The sequence below is a fragment of the Haliotis rubra genome, unplaced genomic scaffold, assembly GCF_003918875.1.
Source record: "Haliotis rubra isolate DU_JTF1 unplaced genomic scaffold, ASM391887v1 Scf4, whole genome shotgun sequence".
Taxonomy (NCBI): Eukaryota; Metazoa; Mollusca; class Gastropoda; order Lepetellida; family Haliotidae; genus Haliotis; species Haliotis rubra.
In genome coordinates, this window is record NW_025767079.1 from 2,413,457 (window position 1) to 2,435,005 (window position 21,549).

The following is a 21,549-nucleotide window of genomic DNA, read 5'->3' on the forward strand; positions in this document are numbered from 1 at the left end:
CACCACATTCTTGAACGGGTCTTATTCCAATCATTCTTGTCCTTTGTTAGACCTAGGACAAGTCCTGTAGTTAACGAATACAGCAGATCTCCTGTGCGTTTTAAAGTCAAAAGCCTACTCATTTTGTGTCTTAAGATTAAATGACCTAACTTCTTCAAAACCAGATGTCTGGGTGGTATGCAAATCGGATATACTCCTATTGGTTAAATATCCACGTGAACAGAAAGTAAATATACTTACAGGAGTAAATGTGTGCATGTAAAAGAGGCTTAAGGAGTTATCCATTTGCAGTGAGTGAGCTTAGTTTTACAGGTAAAAGCAATATTCCAGCTGTATGTAGGCGGTCTGTAAATAATTGAGTCTGGATCAGACTATCTGGTGATCAACTTATCCACTCACAGATGTTCTAGAAGTGGTGCTCACACTTTTTGGAGCAGTCGAAAACAGCATAATTATGATCTGCTTAAAACAACAAGAAAAGGAATCTGCCATACTTAATTTATTCTTCATGTAAAATATATATTATTTACAAAACAGAATTGCCATTCATTCAATATGAACATTCAAACAGTCAGATCTGACAGGCACACAGTCTTGTACCCTGAGTACAGGCATAACAGGTCTGAAGAGACCAGAATTTATAATGGACATGATTGTTATATACAACATGATACAACTAAACAGAAGTTGGAATGCAAATCATTAATGCCAAATCTAGCAAATTGAACTTCCTGTTAATCTTTCCAATAATATTCATAGAGCATTAACTGCCAAAGCATACAGCTAAACATAGTTGACCAAAAGTTATTCAACACATCACATTTTTTTCCATTTTTCAGTTCCATATTTTCAGCATAAGTCAATTGCACTTGTATTGGTGACTGGGTCATCTGACCAAGCAAAATAATTGTCATACATTAATCACAGCCATAACTTCAATATTTGTACAAACCTGCCAACATGATTATTACCAAAACTGTTGACAAACTAATATCAGTGACAGTTCACCGAACTGACAAAATAGAAAATACTGTTGACATGTTGCATTCCTCATTTCCAATGAAGCAGGAAAATAAGAAAAACAGAACACATACCTAGTAGTTTTGTCTGAACTGTTGCTGGGGATGAACTCTTTTCAAACTGTAAACTGTCCAAAGACTAAAGCCAGACATAAATATATATCTAAATCAACATTTTAAGTCACAATTTAATCTTGGACAAAGAATATCCCTGCTGTCATCAAACTGTTTCACTGGCCAATGTCTCTAACGCACACCCGTCTGCATTGTTTCTCCTACAATATTATCACCGACGGTATATATCATATCGGTCCCTGGAACTTGCACGGTGACCATTCCGATGTTTCCGAGAACGATGTCTATCTGGGCTGTAGCCTCGGTCTTTTTCTTTGTAGTATTTTTTTAGACTTGATTTGGAGTAATGCTCTTCATGGGGCCGACTCTGAGATCTAGAACGTGATCTTCGCTTTCGCTTGTGGGAATGCTTTTCTTTATATGTGTACCTGATGGGTGATAACCTTCTTTCTTTCTTGTATTTCCTGGATGGGCTTCGCACTTTCTTCCTCGAGACTGGACTCCTGCTTGTGCTTCTACTTGATGAGGTTCTTGAGGATCTGGAAAAACAATTGTAATTAAATAAAATCAACCTAAATGTCAGACGTCAACAACCTTCGCAAAATTCCTTGTAATTTGCTAACTTACTGCCAAGTGTTAATTAGATTAATTTGGTTGCATTACCTTGAGCGTGAATGACTTCGACTTCTATCTGAGCGGCTTTGATCACTACCCGAGTGGCCCCGCTTTTTGGAATTGTGATTGTGGCTCCCATGACTAAAATAGATAACGGCTTCATTTAACAATTGGCTTCCATATTTCATTACAATAACAGATTTTTTAGGGAAAGTGGTACCAGTTAGTTGTAACTTTCATTCAGGTAAACAGTAAGGGAAATCGTCAAAAATATTGCTGCTATCAACCAAAAATATGTGCTTTTGCTGACAACTGTAAAATGATGAATGCATGTCTGTGTAGCAATTGACAATGCTAGTCAACCAGCATTATTCCACCTACCTGTAAGCATCTGTTAACAGTTAATCTGATCATTGGGAAGGTTACACAAAACAATATTTCAGCTATTTGACTCAGCCAGTAAATAATCTTCACCAGTTCAGTGATCAGGAAGCAGTGATCCAAATTGTAACTCTAAAACTGTTTCAAGAGTAGTGGACAGCACAAGGAATGACAGTGCCATACAATTTTAGCTCAAACTTTGGACAAGCACGAGGCACAGGGGACATTTGTCTGCCACAGATTCAACATTATGGATAACTTCAACCCACCTTCCATCAGAATGGTGATCTTCTTCAAGCTTGACCTTTCTCATCCCAGGCAATATGGACGGATTGGGACTAACATTTTTTGGCGAGTCTGAAAGAGAAGGTGTTCACAATAACAAAATGAATTAAATAACCAACAGTTTCTCAGAAAGCCTCAGAGCCTGAAAGAAAGTCAGCTGAGCATGGATTATATATATATTTAGGTCTGTTGTTTGATAATGGAAGTCAAATTGTAAAACCTTACTCTGTCTGGATGTTGAGTTGGGAGTGCCATACTCAGATGTAAGTCCTTTGGCTTTGAGTTTTGCTTCTACCTGAATCTTCTTGGCTTTTTCCACAATCTTCTCCAGTTCATCACAGTTTGGCTACAAGCAGAAAACAAGATACTTAACAAGATGGAGAACACTCTAATGACTCACATTAACCAATTCAACACCGCAGGCCGAATAATCGGCCACAACGTTATGAGTCCCTAGACACCGGAGGCCGATTAATCGTCCAGGCAGTAGTCATGTCAAAATGAGACATAATTTTAGGAACCTACCTGACTTATGATTCATATATTAAATCTATCACATTTCACAATGTCTGAAAACACTTATTAAATTTCAATTGATCATATATTATCGGCAGAATTAAAATCATACACTATTTTTCGCAATGTTATTGAAAACAACGATTCTCGGACACATGCTTCGGCAGCGGGTCCACAATAACATTGTCAAAAAACAAAGTAACGATGTTTCGAGGAAATCATTAAATATATTGAATAAACTTTTGAATAAAATCAACAACAGCATTCATAAAAGTTGTCAAACGTACATATAAAATTACTATTTCCATCTTTTTGTGCGGACAGGATGTTTAATGCGAAAACATATGCACGAAGCATTTTGGTCACAGGTCATAACCTAGCACGATACGTCCAATAAGTTCCATAATTTACGTATAGGTAGCGATTTCTTGCTTAATATGTTCAGAATAGCATTATTTTACCCAAAACTTTCGTCTAAATCTAAAAGTTTTCGTTTAACAATACGGTATCCATTGCCGTAATACGATTGGCTGATTTAGGTCACGTGTCTAATTTTGACCAATCACGACCCTGATAGTAGACTGTGGTGAAAAAGCGTCATTATCCAATAAAATCGCTTCTTACAACTGTGAAAATACTCTCGGCAAGGGTACAGTGATATTGTTGACGTTTCGAACGATACATCAAACCATTCGCCTCGCATATTATTCATACGAAGCTTCGAAAACGGAGGTATTTTCCATTGTTGTGTGATATTACCGAGCGGAAAGTCACTGATATCGGGAAATAGGCAACCATACATATTATTTAAGAGATCTTTTTATAATAATTTTCTGATTACGTAAAAATGAAAATATAAAAGAAAATGCACAGGCATGTTCTGAAATGTCACAAATGGAAAAAAAAATCGCCATAGTGTTTGCTTCTTTTGTGGTTTATCTGGACATTATTAATGTAAGCTTGCATTTTCATTAAAAAATAAATTTATTTAAGTTGTAGTTGTATTATTTGAATAATATCATAAAAATAAACTTCATATTTATCAACAGTGGGATTAGATCTTTTAAATGGTGTATGAGATGTAGTAACAATAACGTTTTACAAGCTTATAATTTCCTTCATAAACATAGGTGTCATGGCAGTAAATGCCTCTGGTTGACTGGTGTTGAAAGAGTTAAAGAGATACGATTCAATCTGATTTCATATAGCTTCAGGGAACATATACATACCTTTGGTCTGCTGTACAGATTCAACAATAATATGCATATATCTCGTATCTCATCTTCTTCCACTTCGAATAGGTAATACCAAGGAGGACTGTCAGGCAAGGGAACCTTGAAAATAAATAGAATATGTGAAAACATGGATATAAAGTCTTGATCAGTTTTTAAGACACGATAAATTCTTCAGGGTTTGAAGGATACAAGTAACAGTTTCTGGAAAAACACCACCCTGTCCCTGTTCATCTATATGCCTTGTACTATCATTATGGATAACATGACTTTTTTTAGGGTTAATCCAAGTCAAGTGAACACAAAACATTCCATGGTAAACAAATGAACAATTAGAACACGTATCTTGCCACGTTCCAAGGAAAATCCATTCACATCACAATAATTCTCACCTGTAGTTGTCTGGCTGCTAGGTATATGCAAGCACAAGCGATAGTCTCAGGCTGGTACTTCATAAACACATTTGTACGGAAACTGTCATTCATGTAGTTCCTGAAACACAAATTTGACAATGCAATCCCTTTTTTAACCGACAAAGTATTTATGACATTTCATTTACATATTTAAATTTCTGATTGATCTGTTGCAACAAGGAAAATGGATATTATTACATTTAGACAAAATATTAACATTCAATCCTGAGATAATACACAGTGAAGTTTTGTGAACATACAAATTCATCAGAAGTGTTTCTGTTGTACGTATCACAGCTCTCATCTATCCTGATGTCTGTCAACACAAACAGTTTCTCTTTCTGCAATTCAAATTCATTCAGCCTTACCTCAAGTTTCTGAAACTTGACAAAGTTACATGTTGAAATGAATATGAATTCATGATACAAAATTGCACCCTCTGTAACAACACACCATCTCCACAATGTACCCAAGCCATCTTTCGCTCAAAATCCTGGTCAATGTCACTGAATAACTGTGCATGTTCCGTGCTGATCATGGGCTACATCCTAGCATGTGTGCATGCCACAATTACCACAACAAGTCCCGTTACCACCTCTTATGGCATGCTGCCATGCCCCAGCAAACCAGACTTCCAACTGGAGGCTACACAGGCTGCTGCCAGCCTTACACATCAGTTCTCCCACGCTTCCCTCAAGGTCCGAGACAAGACATCTGAAAGAGTCTCACATACTAGACACTGTAAATAAGTTCTCACAGCCTGAAGTGGACACTTAATGCTTACTGTCTAAATGATCATGCCATCTTTACTTTAGACTTTGCAAATGCAATGGCAATTATTTTAACATTAATATCCACACATATCCCCACACACTGGTGTGAATTAGAACCACAATGCTGTCGAGTCTTGATCCTTCATTTGTCGTTTTAACATAACCACAGTCCTTGCAGAAGCTTGAGTGAAAACTTGGCTGGGGGTCCATCGTTGCTTGCAACTTTGGGAGGCGGTTGGGTAAAGTTGTGTTGCTTGCATTGGGTGCAATAACGTCACTCATCCATTGGCTGGGTGAGGCAATTCAACACTTCTACCCACCTATGCTGGGGTAGGCAAAAGGAAAAGAATAATATGTTAATGCCTGTTTCGAGACACTTGTGTGATTAGAGCAGTCAGAGCATGGGATACAAGACAAAGGAAACAACTTACCAGGGATGAATTTGTATCGTTCACGAAACAAAACTGCATTGTTATAATGTCCTGTTCAAACGGAAAGTGCCTCATATATTCACGAGACAATGCAACTACTGAATTACTCTGTATGAAAATACTTACCATGCACACTGCACCAGGCGCCGGTTGTTAGCACTATCTAGTACTTGCAGATACATTACAATGATCTGGAAATGGAGAAATCTTAACTCAAACAATGACATTGCAAACATGTTCAAAATCTTATTCATTCAACTGGGATGTTAGTCCAGCAATGGAAAACCCTACTCCATACTTAATGCCACAGTTATTGTATAAATCTAGCTACACAATTGTAGCCTGTTAAAAACAAATCAAGCCTGCGCCAGACAATCCAGTGGTGGATAGCTTAGTTAAGTTCAAAACCATCACAAAATAATGACAGCACATAGCCTGATTGCAGAGATTCTATTCCAACAAACATGATTTCCCTGCTTATTCACATTAATATACACTTTCAAAAGAAACATTCCTACTATTTGATGAAGGTATGGAGATTCCAACTTACTTTGTGAGGATGTTTGACATGCACACAGAAACCAAGCTCCTTGAGGACACGTCGCTCTGCCTTGATAACTTGGTTCTTTATGTTTATATAGTTCTGGTCGAGGATAAGGGGCTGGATGGTCCTGGAACAAATCGTACATCTCACACACTGACCAGTCAACATTGGGTCAGTAACAACTCGCTGCCTGCACAGTTGGGTCTAATAGCCAGTGGTCTCAGCAGGCTTATTGCTATCAAAATACATGCATGTTACACACTAGTTCTTTCACATAAATGAAAACATCTAATTGAGATGTTTAATAGAGACATGTTCAACTCGCAGTGTAACATCAATCACAAGACTAAACATGAAAGCTATGATATGTTTGTCTGTATATTTTGAGGAGTACAGCCAGCATTCGAATTAGGCATGATAGATTTCCATTACAAAAGATATCAATATCAAAGTATCTGAAGAAGTCCAATCTCTTCCTGCAAATGTTAACTGATCTGGTGGACACCGCAAAATAAAGCTCAAGGTATAGAGTGATCAAGCATCAAGGCAAGACAAATGAAGCACGTGATAAGGTTTATTTGTTCACACATAATAGCCAGAAAGGAGTAATGACTTCCTTCTGAACTGCAAATGCAAACTGTAGCCGATTGTGGACTTAGGCAAAAAAGAAATTACTTCCCAGCCCTGTTTTATCATAAAATGTATTTCTCATACATGTATGGAGTGAACATGGTCAAATGCCGTTGTCACCAGTGTTCCAGCCATATCACAACACGTGTACCAATTCCGTTTTCTCAACTGGTCACACTCATCAAATCAAACCCATAGCAAAGCAAATACAATGAGGATATCCCAATGCAAATGGAGAGATCGTAAGTAGAACTTTCTCACACAAGAGGCATATATGAAAAAACAAACTAAACAGGATATTTCTTGTTGTCTACTCAACGTGAGGATTTTTCAGCCACATGCTTAAAATTAGATTGACACAGATTTAAGGCAAGTAACTTGTATCCAAGCACTACAAATAAATGATAGGACCTACGAATTATACTCTTGAATACATACTCAGAACTGTATTATCTATTTCAATAGCCTGTAAATAATCTGGGTCAATATTATTCAAACCAGCATCTTGACATGAAATGCAATCGGCTATGTGAAGAATCCCCTGGCAAAACTGGGATGACAAAAACAATGACTTCATTCTTAAAAATACTCATGAATCACAAACTTTTACGAGCATAACTAACAAGAAAGAAATAAAACCAGATCTTTCAAACACAACTCTCTCCAAATTTCTATCAACCTCAAAATATTTCAGGGATAAATTGTGATCCGCATTCAACATCAAAGACCCTCTGGGGATAAACAGTTTAGCAGATTTACCAGAGTTGTCTCCCTTGAATATCAGATGAGGCCAAGAAGTTGAACATGAGGTGACAAATGAAGTGATGATCTAGTGTGCACCAAATGAGAAAACTGTATGTTATTGTAACTGATCTGAAATTTGTTTCATAACATACAAACCAGGCATACTTAAAATGAATTGAGAGAGATGTAAAAATGTTGCTGTTTAAATAGATGTCATGTCAATTTCATGTCCTATGTGACCCACATAGCTATCAGGTAAGATATGGAAATTCAACCCTACACCTGGCACGAACCTGCTGATGTGCAAATTTAGTAAAGCATGCCACACCACGTGGCCTGAGAACCCATGGTAAGTATCAATGGGACTTGTGTGATAAATTCAATGAATAAACTGATATCAGAACTCTGGATGAAATGTGGATGAAATGTAAATGTAATAGCATGAAATATACAAACGTATCGCCAACAACCAATTTTTTACCCACTATATCCTTTTCAATGTGCATGCCTATCTTTCTTTATCCATCTATGTTTACTGATTGAATGCTGGCATTTCAGATACATGAACTGTTGTGTACAAAGCATGATAAGTTGCGCTTTTCTTGATGGTTTGTCACATACATATTGCAGGTCATCATACGTCTTCTAATTGGTGCAAAAATATATATGACACTGCAGTCGAGAGTAAATACACACTGAATACCCCCCATCAAAAGATATGAGGTAAATTTAACTGTTTTGTCAAATAATGAATTATTCACTAAAGTATATATATCCTCAAAAGAATCGAAGAGCTCATTCCCATACAGGCAAATTCAATTTTCAGCCATAATCCAAACTTCTCAACTCTCCCATAACAAATATGTATCTACTGTGCAACCATAGCTAGTTTAATGTGTGTTTATACAAGTCTTTAAACTGATACAAATCATTTCATGGAATTGTCTTTGGCAAATTTTGAGCTAGATATAGTGTTTTATGATGCACTCCATGATATTCCAGCTCCTGTAAGTGATCAAGACATGATAGACCAGACAAAATATTGATTGGTTAAGAGAAGTCGGGGCAGACAACCAACCAATTCCTGTCACCTGATCCATTACATTGCCTCTGATAACAGTGAGCAAGATATGGAAATTATTCCAAAAGGTGCTGAGTTAGTAACAAGCATACACTGGCATTTTTTTATCCATTAACGTGTACCAAAAAACATGCAAGTTGTGAATTCAATATGTCATATATATAACTGTTTTTTTCAAAATTCTCGACAGTTATAATGGCACAAATTGCACCATTTTCCCAAGCCTTTGAAATAAATACACTGTATTATAAACTGGAACCCAAAACAAGATAATGTGCTTTTGACTTTTGACAGAACAGATAGTTCAGCATGTGATGCAGATGCCTAGTCTTTCTCATGCATTATTTCAGAACCAACTACAAGCTGAGCTTTTTTTGTGATCATTAATACAGAAGCACTTTTGCATACATCCATGTTTCACTAGTGCTTCATAGGCAAAAGCCCACGTCAAAATGAACCAGACATTGTGTGCTTGAAGAATTGTCTCCCTTTGACTGAGGCCTTCTTTCTACTTCATGACACAATAATGTCATTGTATCAGAGTCACAGCGAGCCATATGCTGATGAAAGACCTGCTTCTTGAAAGATTTCTGTGGACTTGCAAGTTGAGCTTGATATCTGTGTATGCTTCGACTTTGCCCCCCATTTCAAGCAAGTTCTTTTCTGTCGCTAGATCCTCTTCTCATTCATCAAAATAGGCAAATGCTATTACACAGAATAACATCATGAACTTAATAGACAAGATACAGTAACTTGTATTCATAAGCACGAGTACAACTTCTGAAAAGATTCATGAACAAATCTGGTGTAACAATCATGTTTGTTTTGGAATGTCATATCAACATGATCAAGGCTTATTATTGAACTTATTTGCCATTTTATTAGCACATGAATGAAACAAAGAAACATTAGTTGTGAAAGTTCACCATCTTCAATTTAATTTTCCGATTACATTCTTGGTAACTGTGTGGCTATTTCTACAACATTCTAAATATTTGCCACAAGTATCACCCCATCATAACTTGCTGAGACCACTGGTAACAATATGACCATACAAACCAGGTTTACAATAAGTGGCTGGGAGGTTGTCAGGTGAGTCACATGAGAGACTCGTGTGATCACCAGATTGTTCCACATGCCATTCACGAAGGCTTCCATCAACTGTGCAGGCAGTGAAAGAAAAAATAGTACAAGTTAATAAAATTACAATAAACAACAAGGTCAACATTTGCATTAGTTGTGAAAACATTAAAACTGGCTCAGACAATGGATGGTCACAGATTTGCAATAAATATTTTATACTTAAGCATTTTGAGCTCACGAAACATGCTTCATCCCTAATAATCTAATATTATTAACAAGAAATTGGTGGCTGGTTAACATTATTAATTACAGTGTATTTTTATGCTAACAAACAAATTTTAGCAAAAGAACATTGTGTCCTCACGTACTTATATGATAATGAACATAAAGCAAGCAAGTGAACAATCTCAACTGTCGTGTCATGTACATGATTTCACCAGTCTGTGGGACATTCTTCTTTATCGGAAAAATAACTTCTGGACATTTTTAAAGACCAACAGTTGTTGTTAAAAATAATCTAAAATAACAGTGATCTGAAACCATGTTACAGGACACAGATGTGAAAACTCTATAAAAGGTGCAAAGACTGTAAAAAAATATTTCAAAATTGTCAAAAAAAATAACATTAGCCTTGTTGTTTTGAGCACACTTACTTCTGCCTAGGCCGATTACAATTATTTATCTGAACTGACTAATAACTATCCACAAAAGAGTCAGCAGTGAATACAATATTGAACCTGGAATCCCATCAAGAACATTTGCAGACATGTCTTTCTGTGAGACATAAGACATCTTACATTCTACAAGCCTGAAAAGGTATTTTGACATATCCAGTTAAAAAATAGTGACAACTCATTCATTTGGAAGCTGAGTGAGTATACTACAGCAACAAAATAGTGTTACTTGACTAAGCATAGGTAAGAGGCTGGTCTTATCATAAGATATAAATTGAAGGGGGTCTCTTATAAACCTCAACGACTAAGACGCAAATCAATCACAGAATGGTTCCTCATTTGCATTTCCATTTTCAAAATGCATTTGACGTTTGTGTAAGGCACAGTACAGTTTTATAAGTGGCAAAAAGTAACCACTTTATTTGAAGCCAGCAAAAATGTTACATGAAGAATAAATGAACTAGTACCCAAACTTAAGAATTTCTTGAACAACTTTACAATATGTTCACAGATTATATGTCAATGTTGCTTTTTTAGGAAATAATTGCAGCTTATCTTCGTAAAAATAACACAACACACTTTTAATGATGTCAGTAATAAAGACTGCAGCCTTAATACCAATGACACTCTGGTTGGAGGTGAACATATTGTAAATTTCCTCTGAATTTCTTGACTTGATCATATGTTGGTACATACCTGCCACTTCGAACTTGTTTGATGTGATGGAAAACGTTGATCACATCTCTAATTCTTCGTGGGGACTCTTCAATTTTGGATGCCAGGTTGACACATGCCATAGCTACAACCTGGAGAAAATTAACACAATCAGTATTCATTCAAACAGCTATGGTCAAAAACAACCTCCATCTGATGGATTCCTTGCACTTGTAATGTTGAATGCTGTCTTTACATGACTTCATTCAGACAACAGGGGTAGAATATAAGTAACGCTGTTGGAAAAGATAACATAAAAGACATCATCACTCACGATATTGGGGACATTATCAGGATGTTCTATATCATTAGGAAAATGAATGTTGAAATCACTGAAGTCTCTTACCTCCATGTTGTGTTTTACGAACGATTTCGAATAGTAAAATCGCTGGAACAGAACTTGACCAGTGGCCATGGCGACCTACAATGAAAACAAACAGTCTCAACCACTAGCATCATCAAATTATACACGAAATGGTCAACGATCAACATCGACGTTAAGATTATTTGAAAGACAAAATGGCCGCCATGACTAACCTGTGGAAGTTTGAGTAGGATCCCCGACGTCTGAATCAGCTCACAGCCCAATATTCGAAGATCTGTTTCGGTTTCAAAATCAAGGCCATCTTGCATGGAAGGTGTTTCTGACAATTTCTCGCTCTGAACAAGAACATTGTCTAAAGTTAAAATAACTTTACTGAAGTCACGAACAGTCAAAGGATTCACCACGCTGTCCGCCATGTTTCTTCGTGATGTTGACGCACTACATACCTCCGCAGATTTTTCACTGTGACACGTTTAAGCTATTTTCACGTATCAGGGAGGACAAGAGCATTATAGAACCATATAGATATTTTGCATCAACAGTGGTAATAACTGTGGTAAATTGTCTATCATTTTGAAATTATTCCACAAAAACAATTGAACTATATTCTTAAACGAAACAACCATTTTTGTTCAGAGGGTAAACAGTCCCGGACAAACTGATACCGGTTTGAGAAATAGGGCGAGCAATAAGCAAATACACCCAAAAGGTGTAATGGAATAGTCGAAAAAGACCATTGGGATGGTCTATTATTATTAAAAGGGTGATAGAAATGTATTATTCACAACTGGTTTCGGTGCCAATTTTCCAGTTTCACAATCAAACACTGTTCATTTCCTGTTTATAGTGTGTCAACGTGTAGATTGTGATTACACATGAAATAGGCTCTTATTTGATGAGTTAATCATTCAGCTAATTGCCCAGATTAGCTAAAGACATTGCTGTTAAGAGACATATACACTTGTTTGGGCTTTCTCCAGCAAAAATGGATCCCTATGCATGGATGTGTTGTATTTGTTTATGTTTATGGTGTGTAAGTTTTGGAAATGGAATTCCAGTAAACCCATTAAAAGTTCGGAATCCGGCAGACGATGCAAAGGCAGACAATGCAATTGATTCAGACAATTTGAGACCGCTTGAAAACGATCAGAATAAAAATAACCTTCTCTACATACGTAAAGACGAGAATCTTCCTTTGGATAAACTGAAACCAGTCGACCACATCGATGCGGTTAAGATGGAACAAGATGGACATATCAACAAAGAGTATCATAAAGAACTATTTTTAGGCAATCACGAGGAGTTTGAAAAGGAAGGAGAAGACTCTACGGCAAAACTGTTGGATATCTTCACGAGGTAATAATAATAATAATAATCAATATTACTGATTTTGGACAGGGCAGGGACCAAGTGAGCAGCATCGACATCAAATGTGAAATTTGAAATGTTAATGTTCCTAGTTTTTCTGTATGACAGCTTCTTCCGCTCTGGTTTTGGTCTGTCGACATCGACTGTGCAATGAACAGCAAAGTGATCTGACATTTGTTCGTCGATAACTTCTTTGATGCTGAGAACAATTGACATCTCCTTAGTAATGACGAGGTCGAGTGTATATGGCCTGATGTGTTAGTGGGCTCTGTCACATGTTGCTTGAGATTAAATGTGCTCAACAGTTCATTAAACATCTTAGTCATGTGATCAGCATGATTGTCCACATGGATGTTGAAATCGCCCATGATTAGAAGAATTCCTGGTTCCAGAGAAGTGGATTCCAAAAGGTCTGAGAAGTCCCGGAAAAAGTCGCTCTATGTGTGCTTATTCTTCTGTGAAGGTGGGGGTCGATAGAGTAACACAATCCTCAGCATGTCACTACAAACCTCACATGTTGCATGACCATATTCAAAAGATTTGAAAGTACAAATGTAATTGCTTTCTTGCATTTCATCTTGAGAGATTGGGAGGTAAGGGACCGTTCATAATTTATGGCTAGGGGAGTGATGATGATTTTAAGGGCGGGTCACCCATTTTGTTCTGGGGATCTAAGGGAGGGGGAATGGGGGGGGATCATTAATTTTGTACGTAAAAATATGTTTAAAATTACGCTTAGAAATTATGGGAAGGGGGGGTGTCATTGATTTTGTACATGACATGCAGGGGGGCACTTATTTTGTACATAAATTCTAGGGGGGATCATTCACATTGTACATACTTCTCCATAAAAATCATCATCACCCCCCCTAGCCATAAATTATGAACGGTCCCTAACAAGCCTTACAGGGTCTTCATATGTCAACTTGTTTGTCATTTGAGTAATAAAGATAAATAACACTGGGGTCGTTGTCGGCACGGGTGCAACGATATGTACCCAGAGCAAAGTCAAACTACAGAGACGTACTTGGTACCCTAAATGACGGACAAGTCCATATTCCGCAAGGTTCACAAAACCGCAACCTACGTAGTTATCCCCGTTCAACTGATTGCGAGTGGTATAGTGCATTACGAAATATTTGTTGTTGTGTGTGCTCGTTTCTTATATAATGCAATCAAATGCATCTAACGCAACAGTATGATATTTATGAGCAAGAAAACAACACAATGTAGAATGGAATCTTCCTGGGGTACGTTTCTGTATTTGGCTAGGGTAGGTTTCTATATACGGAAACATATCTGGGGTACACATCTGTATGTGTAATGCCTAGTTTCCATCAATTTGCACTGACCATGTCATATTCAGTTGAATGATACTTCCCAATTCCAGCAGAACGATGGTGGTCTGTAAATTTCAAGACTGAACCTGATAATTCAATGATTGATATTATGAGCAATGACATAGTCTGTGTACCTTATGCAATTATTCATCTTTTACAACCAGCATATATTCCTGCGGACCAAATCTAATCTCTTATTGCCATGTTGCTTTTCCGAGTACTAATCTTAATTATGAAGCATGGTTCTATCTTAGTGCTTCTAATATCATCCATATTTATGTAAACAATCAGTGTTCAAATTTTAGCTTGAAATTGCATGTCAAAGACTCCTCACATGTTAAAGTACTTCTGAATCGAAGAAAGTATGAGCTTAATCCTGACATGCCCATAGCTGAACAAAATAACAATTTATCAAAATTTGTATGCAGAGGAACATGGTTTGGATTCCAAGATGTGTCAACACCTTAAAATCGTGTCACGAATCTGGCAGATAGGCAGTCCTGGCAACTTCAATTTTGGTTGGTTGGTTTGTTTAACGCTGCACTCAGAAATATTCTAGCTAAAAGCGGCGTAAAACCATACTCAGTCAGTCAGTCAGTCTAATAAAAATATTTAAAAATATTTTTTTTTACTTGGCCTTATTCCTTCCACACATTCCTTATACATTTCTTCCATGTAGGTAAGACATATGCCAGGTCCTAAAAGGCCCCAAATAGCAGTTTGTCTCTTGAAATTCAGACAGTTTCTTTTTCATGTGTTTGTCAACATAGCCATTTTACAGGTTTTCAGTTCTCTCTTGTGTGGTAACTGTCATGCAAATTGTTTTGTGTTGTTTCCAGAGTGGATTCTGACAAAGATGAGCACTTGAGTGAGGCTGAGATGGAGGCATGGATTATGCAGAAGATGCAAGAACATTTTGATGAAGCTCTGCAGGAAAATGATGAGGTTTTCAAGCATCTGGACCCAGATGAGAATGGTAAGTGAGAGGAAGAAGGAGATCAGTTACCATGGTTACACATGGTGGCGTATGGTAATGTGCATAGAGCTGAGGTCACAAATCAGGTGAAGTTAAGCAAAGTTGGGTGCAGAGAGTCCTTGGATGGGTGACTGTGTGGCAGCTTGACTCCTGAGAGTTTCTAGGACTTCAGTCCTGCCCCACAAAGAAGCACATGTGACCTTAGGCAAGTGAGTTTGTTAAAACTTGCCTCTGTTCACCCAGCAGAAAATGAGCACCCGGTGGGATAAAATCATGTGACTGTAACCCTCTAGAGCCAACAGGCAGCTTGGGTTATCTGGGATAATAATAATCAGATTGTTTAGGCGCTCCGAGCATGCATTGTGCATGGAGCAATACGCATGATAAATGGACTATTATTATTATTATTACAGGAGCCTAGGATGTATTTGATCCGGAAAATCTGTACACTACGTTCCTTCCACAAATCAACATTTGAAATAAGGGACAGTTCATAATGTATGGCTGGGGGAGCGTGATGATGATTTTTATGGAGAAGCATGTACAATGTGAGTTAACACACACACACACACACCCCTAAAATTTATGTACAAAATCAAAGACCCCCCTTCCCCTTCCCATATTTTTTAAGCATAATTTAAAAAAAAAATTTGTACAAAATTACTTACCCCCTAGTACATTTGTACACAATTGATGACCCCCTGTACCTCCTCAGAACAAAATGGGTGACACACCCCACCCCCAAAAATCATCATCATTACCCCCACCCCCTAATCCATAAATTATGAACGGTCCCTAATTTGGAAATGTTATTAAAATATAATCTGTACTATACAGTCCTTCGTAATGGGCACAGTGGTCGGTGGGGTGTGGGGTAGCCTAGTGGCTAAAGTATTAGCTCATGATGCCGAAGACCGGTGTTCGATTCCCCACATGGGTACTGTGTGTGAAGGCCATTTCTGATGTCCCCCTCCATGATATTGTAGGGGTATTGCTACTCACTCACTCATGAGTGGCACAACTCATATTACATCACTTAAGTAAATCCACATTTTAGAATATTAAAACGAATCAGAGTTATGTGGCAGTCAAGTGATTGTGAGTCATTCATGTGTGGTCACGTTATGTTTTGTCATAATGTGATATATATTGGCAATAACTGACAGATGTTGCAGATCAATAAATGTGAGTTTGTGAAATAATGGCGTAATGTTGCAAAGTAGCTGATAATGAAATCAACACTGATGCACTGGCCTGGCTAATAATAGTGGAGAACTTTCAGCCTGCATCTGTGTGGTGTTATAATGCAGCACAGAATATATATGGCTTATTATTGTTGCTGTTGTCAGCATCATCACCACCAGTATCATCATTATGATAATTGCAACCACCACTATTATCATTATTACAATTACTACCAACCCTATTATAATAATTACCTCCACCACTATTATCATTGTAATGATTACCATCACCCTATTATCATTGTAATAATTACCATCACATATTATCTTTGTAATAATTACCACCACCAGTATTATTGTTATAAAACTTACCACCACCACCAATATTGTCATTGTAATAATTACCACCACCACCAATATTATCATTGTAATAATTACCACCACCACTATTATCATTGTAATAATTACCATCACCCTATTATCATTGTAATAATTACCATCACATATTATCTTTGTAATAATTACCACCACCAGTATTATTGTTATAAAACTTACCACCACCACCAATATTATCATTGTAATAATTACCACCACCACCAATATTATCATTGTAATAATTACCACCACCACTATTATCATTGTAATAATTAGCACCACCACCCCTATTATCATTGTAATAATTACCATCACACATATTATCTTTGTAATAATTACCACCACCAATATTGTTATAAAAATTACAACCACCATTATCATTGTAATAATTACCACCACCATTATTATCATTGTAATAATTACCACCCAACCATTATCACCACTGTTATCATTATATTAATTACCGTCACCCATATTATCATTACAATAATTACCACCACCTGTATTATCATTGATAATTACCCCCACCACTATCATTATAATTACCACCACCAACCATTACCATTACTTTAATTACCACCACCACCACCATTATCATTATAATAATTATCACCACGACTCTTGTTGTACAGGTGTGGTGCACTGGAAGGAATACTACACACATTTCCTGCTGGCCAAAGGCTATGAGGAGACGCGGGCCAAGAGACATGTCCAGGACTATGATGAGATCGAACTGGATTCAGATGGTAATACTGACACTTGATCTGAGCACGTGATATCATGTGACCTGTTCTGTCAAAGAGAATGTGACTTCTTTAGGAAAGGTCATCTGCATCTGCTTATAAATTGCAGTTACATGCAGAGGTAGTAACTGTCCCTATTGGATAGTGGGCAGAAGGGGACCAGTTCTCTTTTGATGTTCATCTGACCAATGTGCCCTTCATAGGATGCCTTTATTGATAAGATATTTGTAATGTACAGGGTAATCAATAATAATTACCCTATATAAATATGTTTACTATTTACGACGTATTTTGGGTATACTAATTCCCGCGGTATCAGTTATACTGTCAATATAGTGAATGTTCCGTGCCAGTGCACTGCAACATATAGTTTACCGTGATCTTAGGATTACGAGAGCTCATACCGTTGGAATTAGTATGTAAAACAGATCCAAGCCTTCTCTTCACCTCGTTCCATCGGCCTACCTGATGTGGCGTAATTTATTTAGCGACTTTGGTGTTGATTTGTGCTGCCTCAGGTAAGCTACGTCGCGACATGGGTGCCGCCATGTTGTGACATCACAACGAGGTGTTTAGAGGGTTTCGTATCTAGGATTTACGTCACAATAGAAATAACGGAGATCAGGAGATTCTTCAATTAACGGTTGAAGGAGACAGACGAATCATTGAGAGTTGGATGGTGGCATCTCTGTTGCTTGGAAGAAAACAATGAATAACCTGTAAGTTTACACCCGGCTTGCTGGAGGCACTCTACTCAATGAAGCGCATGTAAAATCTTTCCACTGTTGTAACTATATATAATTGTACTGTTACTTCATTACTTGTAGAGTAACACTTTGGGCGGCGTGATTGCATATTGTCTTTACTGGTAGAAGTTGGCTATTGTATATAATAAATTTTATCGTTGGTAACTTTTATAACTTGTGAAATTATTTACTAGTTAAAACTGTTGTGTTGCTGTGGCTGGAAGAGAGATCCACATACCCACAATGTCGTAGTACATACCTCTCCAGTCACCCCGTCGACCGTTACAATATTGATACTCATCTGGCCATTGTGCCTTCATATTGTTTGAAAAATAGGATGCCTTTATTGATAAGATATTGATACTCATCTGGCCGATTGGTACGTTATTTAGTGCAGTTGAGATTTAATGTGATAACGTTTCAGCCAAGGAGGAACTCGTCCGCTACAAGTTCCGCTGGACAGATGCCGACATTGACCCAGCAGACAACCAGTTGAACAAGACTGAGTTCCTTGGGTTCCGACACCCTGAACAGAGTGACAAGACAATCAGCACTATGGTGTACAGCATCATGAACAGCATGGGTAAGTTGAGTGAGTGAGTGAGTGAGTATGGTTTTACGCCGTTTTTAGCAATATTCCAGCAATTTCACGGCAGGGGACACCAGAAATGGGGTTCACACACTGTGCCCATGTGGGGAATCGAACCCAGGTCTTTGACGTGGCGAGCAAACACCTTAAACACTGCTCCGGGTAAGTTGAATCAAGCACATGCAAGTAGTGGTGGTCCGATTAATTGAAACAACCGAAGATTGGTCACAATGACCAAACCACCAGGCAATCGATCATGTTTTCTCATGATCGAACACAAACAATTTTGGAACACTTAGTTGCAATAACAATATTTTTCACAAGGTTTGTTTTTTCAGTTACATTTCATTAGCACTACAAGTTCATTCCAAGTCATGATTGAATTAATCTTGAAGACTCCAGGAAATTTATGTTCCTAACATACTAGTCATTCTTTAATGTACTTCTTTTTCTTTCCTTTTTCTTTTTTGTGTGTGTGTGTGTGGGGGGTGTCAGCAATTTTGTTCATTTCATTATTAAAAATTATGCTAACAATTAAGGTAAGGAGGAGAGGTGGGTCATTGAATTTGTGCATGACGATGTAGGGGGTGGGGGTGGGGGTGTGTTTACTTTTGTACATACATTATTATTATTATTTTTTTATTTTTTTTTGGGGTGGGGGTCTTTCACATTGGTACATGCTTTTTCATAAAAATCATCATCACACCACCACCATCGCCATAAATTATGAACGGTCCCTTATGACAAGCATACAGCCGTATAGCTGGAATCTGGAATATTAGACAAAGGAAGCTGTCTCTTGTGTTTTAGTTAACATCTGAGTGGAAAGTGCATGAGGGGTTTAGTTTTCATGGTCCTACAATTTGCTTTGCAGAGTTGCATCCCTTAGTTGTGCCAGAATTTGCTGATCTTTGAATCGAAACCTAGATTTACCTTGATTATGGTTCATGAGTCATGGATTCGGGTTTAGAATAAGGCAGTAATGAAGGCTGGTGGTGTGTTTTAGACTCAAACGAAGATGGCACGTTGTCACTGTCGGAATTCATAGCATTGCCCCCTGGTGACGTGGAAGGAGATGACTTCCGTGAGATGGATGTCCACTGGCAGGAGGAGCGCAAAGCTGAATTTAAGGATGCCATTGACCAGGACAAGGATGGAAAGGTCACTTCAAAGGAACTCAAAGTAAGTGTCTTATTGTCCTCAATGAGTGAGTATGGTTTTACGCCAATTTTAGCAATATAATCATTGTATCCCAATTGTGTGGATTGATGCTGATGCTGTTGATGACTGGATTGTTTGGTCCAGAGTCGATTATTTGCAGACCACCATCATATAGCTGGAATATTGCTGGGTGTGACGTTAAACACCAAATAAACAAACAATAATCCTACTCAATTACTGTTTACTGATACAATTTGCACTTTCAGGCATATCTGGACCCACGAAACCCAATTCAAGCACTCATGGAGTCAAGGAATCTGATCTCCCTTATGGACGAGGACAAAGACAAGATGGTATCCAAGGATGAAATGCTGAAACACAAGGACATCTTCATCTCCAGCAAGATCGTCGACTTTGCAGCCAACGTACATGACGAATTCTGAAAACATTGAGCTACAAATGGTATTTTTGTACATATATGAAATTCTTATGAATATGTCCCTCTAAAATTTGATTGCCTTACTTGTTTCTCAATCCATAGGTTTAGCGGGAATATAACTAGGAAGAAAGGCAACATATAACCTTTGACTTAAGAAATTTTCTTCGAGCTAAACTTGTGGATTCAGAACATGTTTCAAGAAAAGGCCGTCAGGTGTTAGAGGTATTCTTCCAAGAATTTTTATCATTGTTAATTATGTTCCAAATTCGTGGACGTGTGAGAATGAGTCAGTGTTATAAACACAGACACACATACACATGCACACACACACACACACAATATATATGTATATTTTGACTTGTGAGAGTGGCTCATATATATTTAGTTGAGTATGTGAGAGGGGTTTGCTGCAGTTGGCAAACATTTATGATTTGACATTTGTTGAAGATTTAATAGTATTGTTTGTAGAGACAGACTTATGAAGATTATGATGGTTGTCAATGTCACAATGTATTTGGTAAATCAAATTGTCCTGTACATCATATTGTTTTGTTTGATGGACAGTGGTAGTAGCTTTATGCAATCAACATATGACCCAAATCAAGATATTTTTTTTTTTAAAAGAGAGAAATTACTGATTTTTAAGTATAAATTTAATTTATGTTTGTTTTAGCCAGATGTGATCTCTCTTTGTGTCATTTCATATAATACCTCCTCAGGAGAAGTATGTTCAAATTCATAATCTTTGAATCCATCTTGAGCTTCTAAAAAATGATCAGAGGAAAATGTTTACATTACTAATGTTCTTGTCCTGCCATGGTTTGAGTGTGTGGGATTTAATTTTGATCGGTGTGATGAGGAATTTTAATTTATTTTAATTCAAATTCTTGCTGTCAATTGTTGCAGAGTGGGTCAATGAGTTGGTCTTGTGGGTTCCTGGGTTTCAGCTGCTAATTTGAGCTTTATAAGCCTCTATGTTGAAATAGTTATATCCAGTGTTTAAAACTCCCGAAATTCCAAGCTAGACAGCTGGACTGGTAACAATAATAATTACCAGTCCGGATACAAACTTGCTCGTCCGGTTTTCAACAAT

At 37.5% G+C, this 21,549-nt stretch overlaps 2 protein-coding genes across 3 annotated transcripts; one reads left to right on the plus strand and one right to left on the minus strand.

The window, feature by feature from the left end:
- Nucleotides 1-484: 484 nt before the first annotated feature.
- Nucleotides 485-11,976, minus strand: LOC124287049 (cyclin-L1-like). 2 transcript variants are annotated; one of them, XM_046723518.1, is made up of 11 exons: nt 11,748-11,976; nt 11,557-11,631; nt 11,193-11,302; nt 6,291-6,411; nt 5,867-5,931; nt 4,516-4,615; nt 4,121-4,225; nt 2,601-2,721; nt 2,360-2,447; nt 1,758-1,850; nt 485-1,633 (listed from the first exon to the last, which is right to left on the minus strand). In XM_046723518.1, the coding sequence occupies exons 1-11, from the start codon at nt 11,949-11,951 to the stop codon at nt 1,306-1,308; spliced, it is 1,410 nt and encodes a 469-aa protein (XP_046579474.1). In that variant the 5' UTR covers nt 11,952-11,976; the 3' UTR covers nt 485-1,305. The 2 variants fall into 2 exon arrangements, with proteins under 2 accessions (XP_046579474.1, XP_046579475.1); XM_046723519.1 differs by lacking the exon at nt 1,758-1,850.
- A 378-nt stretch (nt 11,977-12,354) lies between these two features.
- LOC124287052 (45 kDa calcium-binding protein-like) lies at nt 12,355-21,549 on the plus strand. Its single transcript, XM_046723522.1, has 6 exons — nt 12,355-12,891; nt 15,083-15,219; nt 17,411-17,524; nt 18,692-18,850; nt 19,863-20,038; nt 20,284-21,549. The coding sequence occupies exons 1-6, from the start codon at nt 12,521-12,523 to the stop codon at nt 20,458-20,460; spliced, it is 1,134 nt and encodes a 377-aa protein (XP_046579478.1). The 5' UTR covers nt 12,355-12,520; the 3' UTR covers nt 20,461-21,549.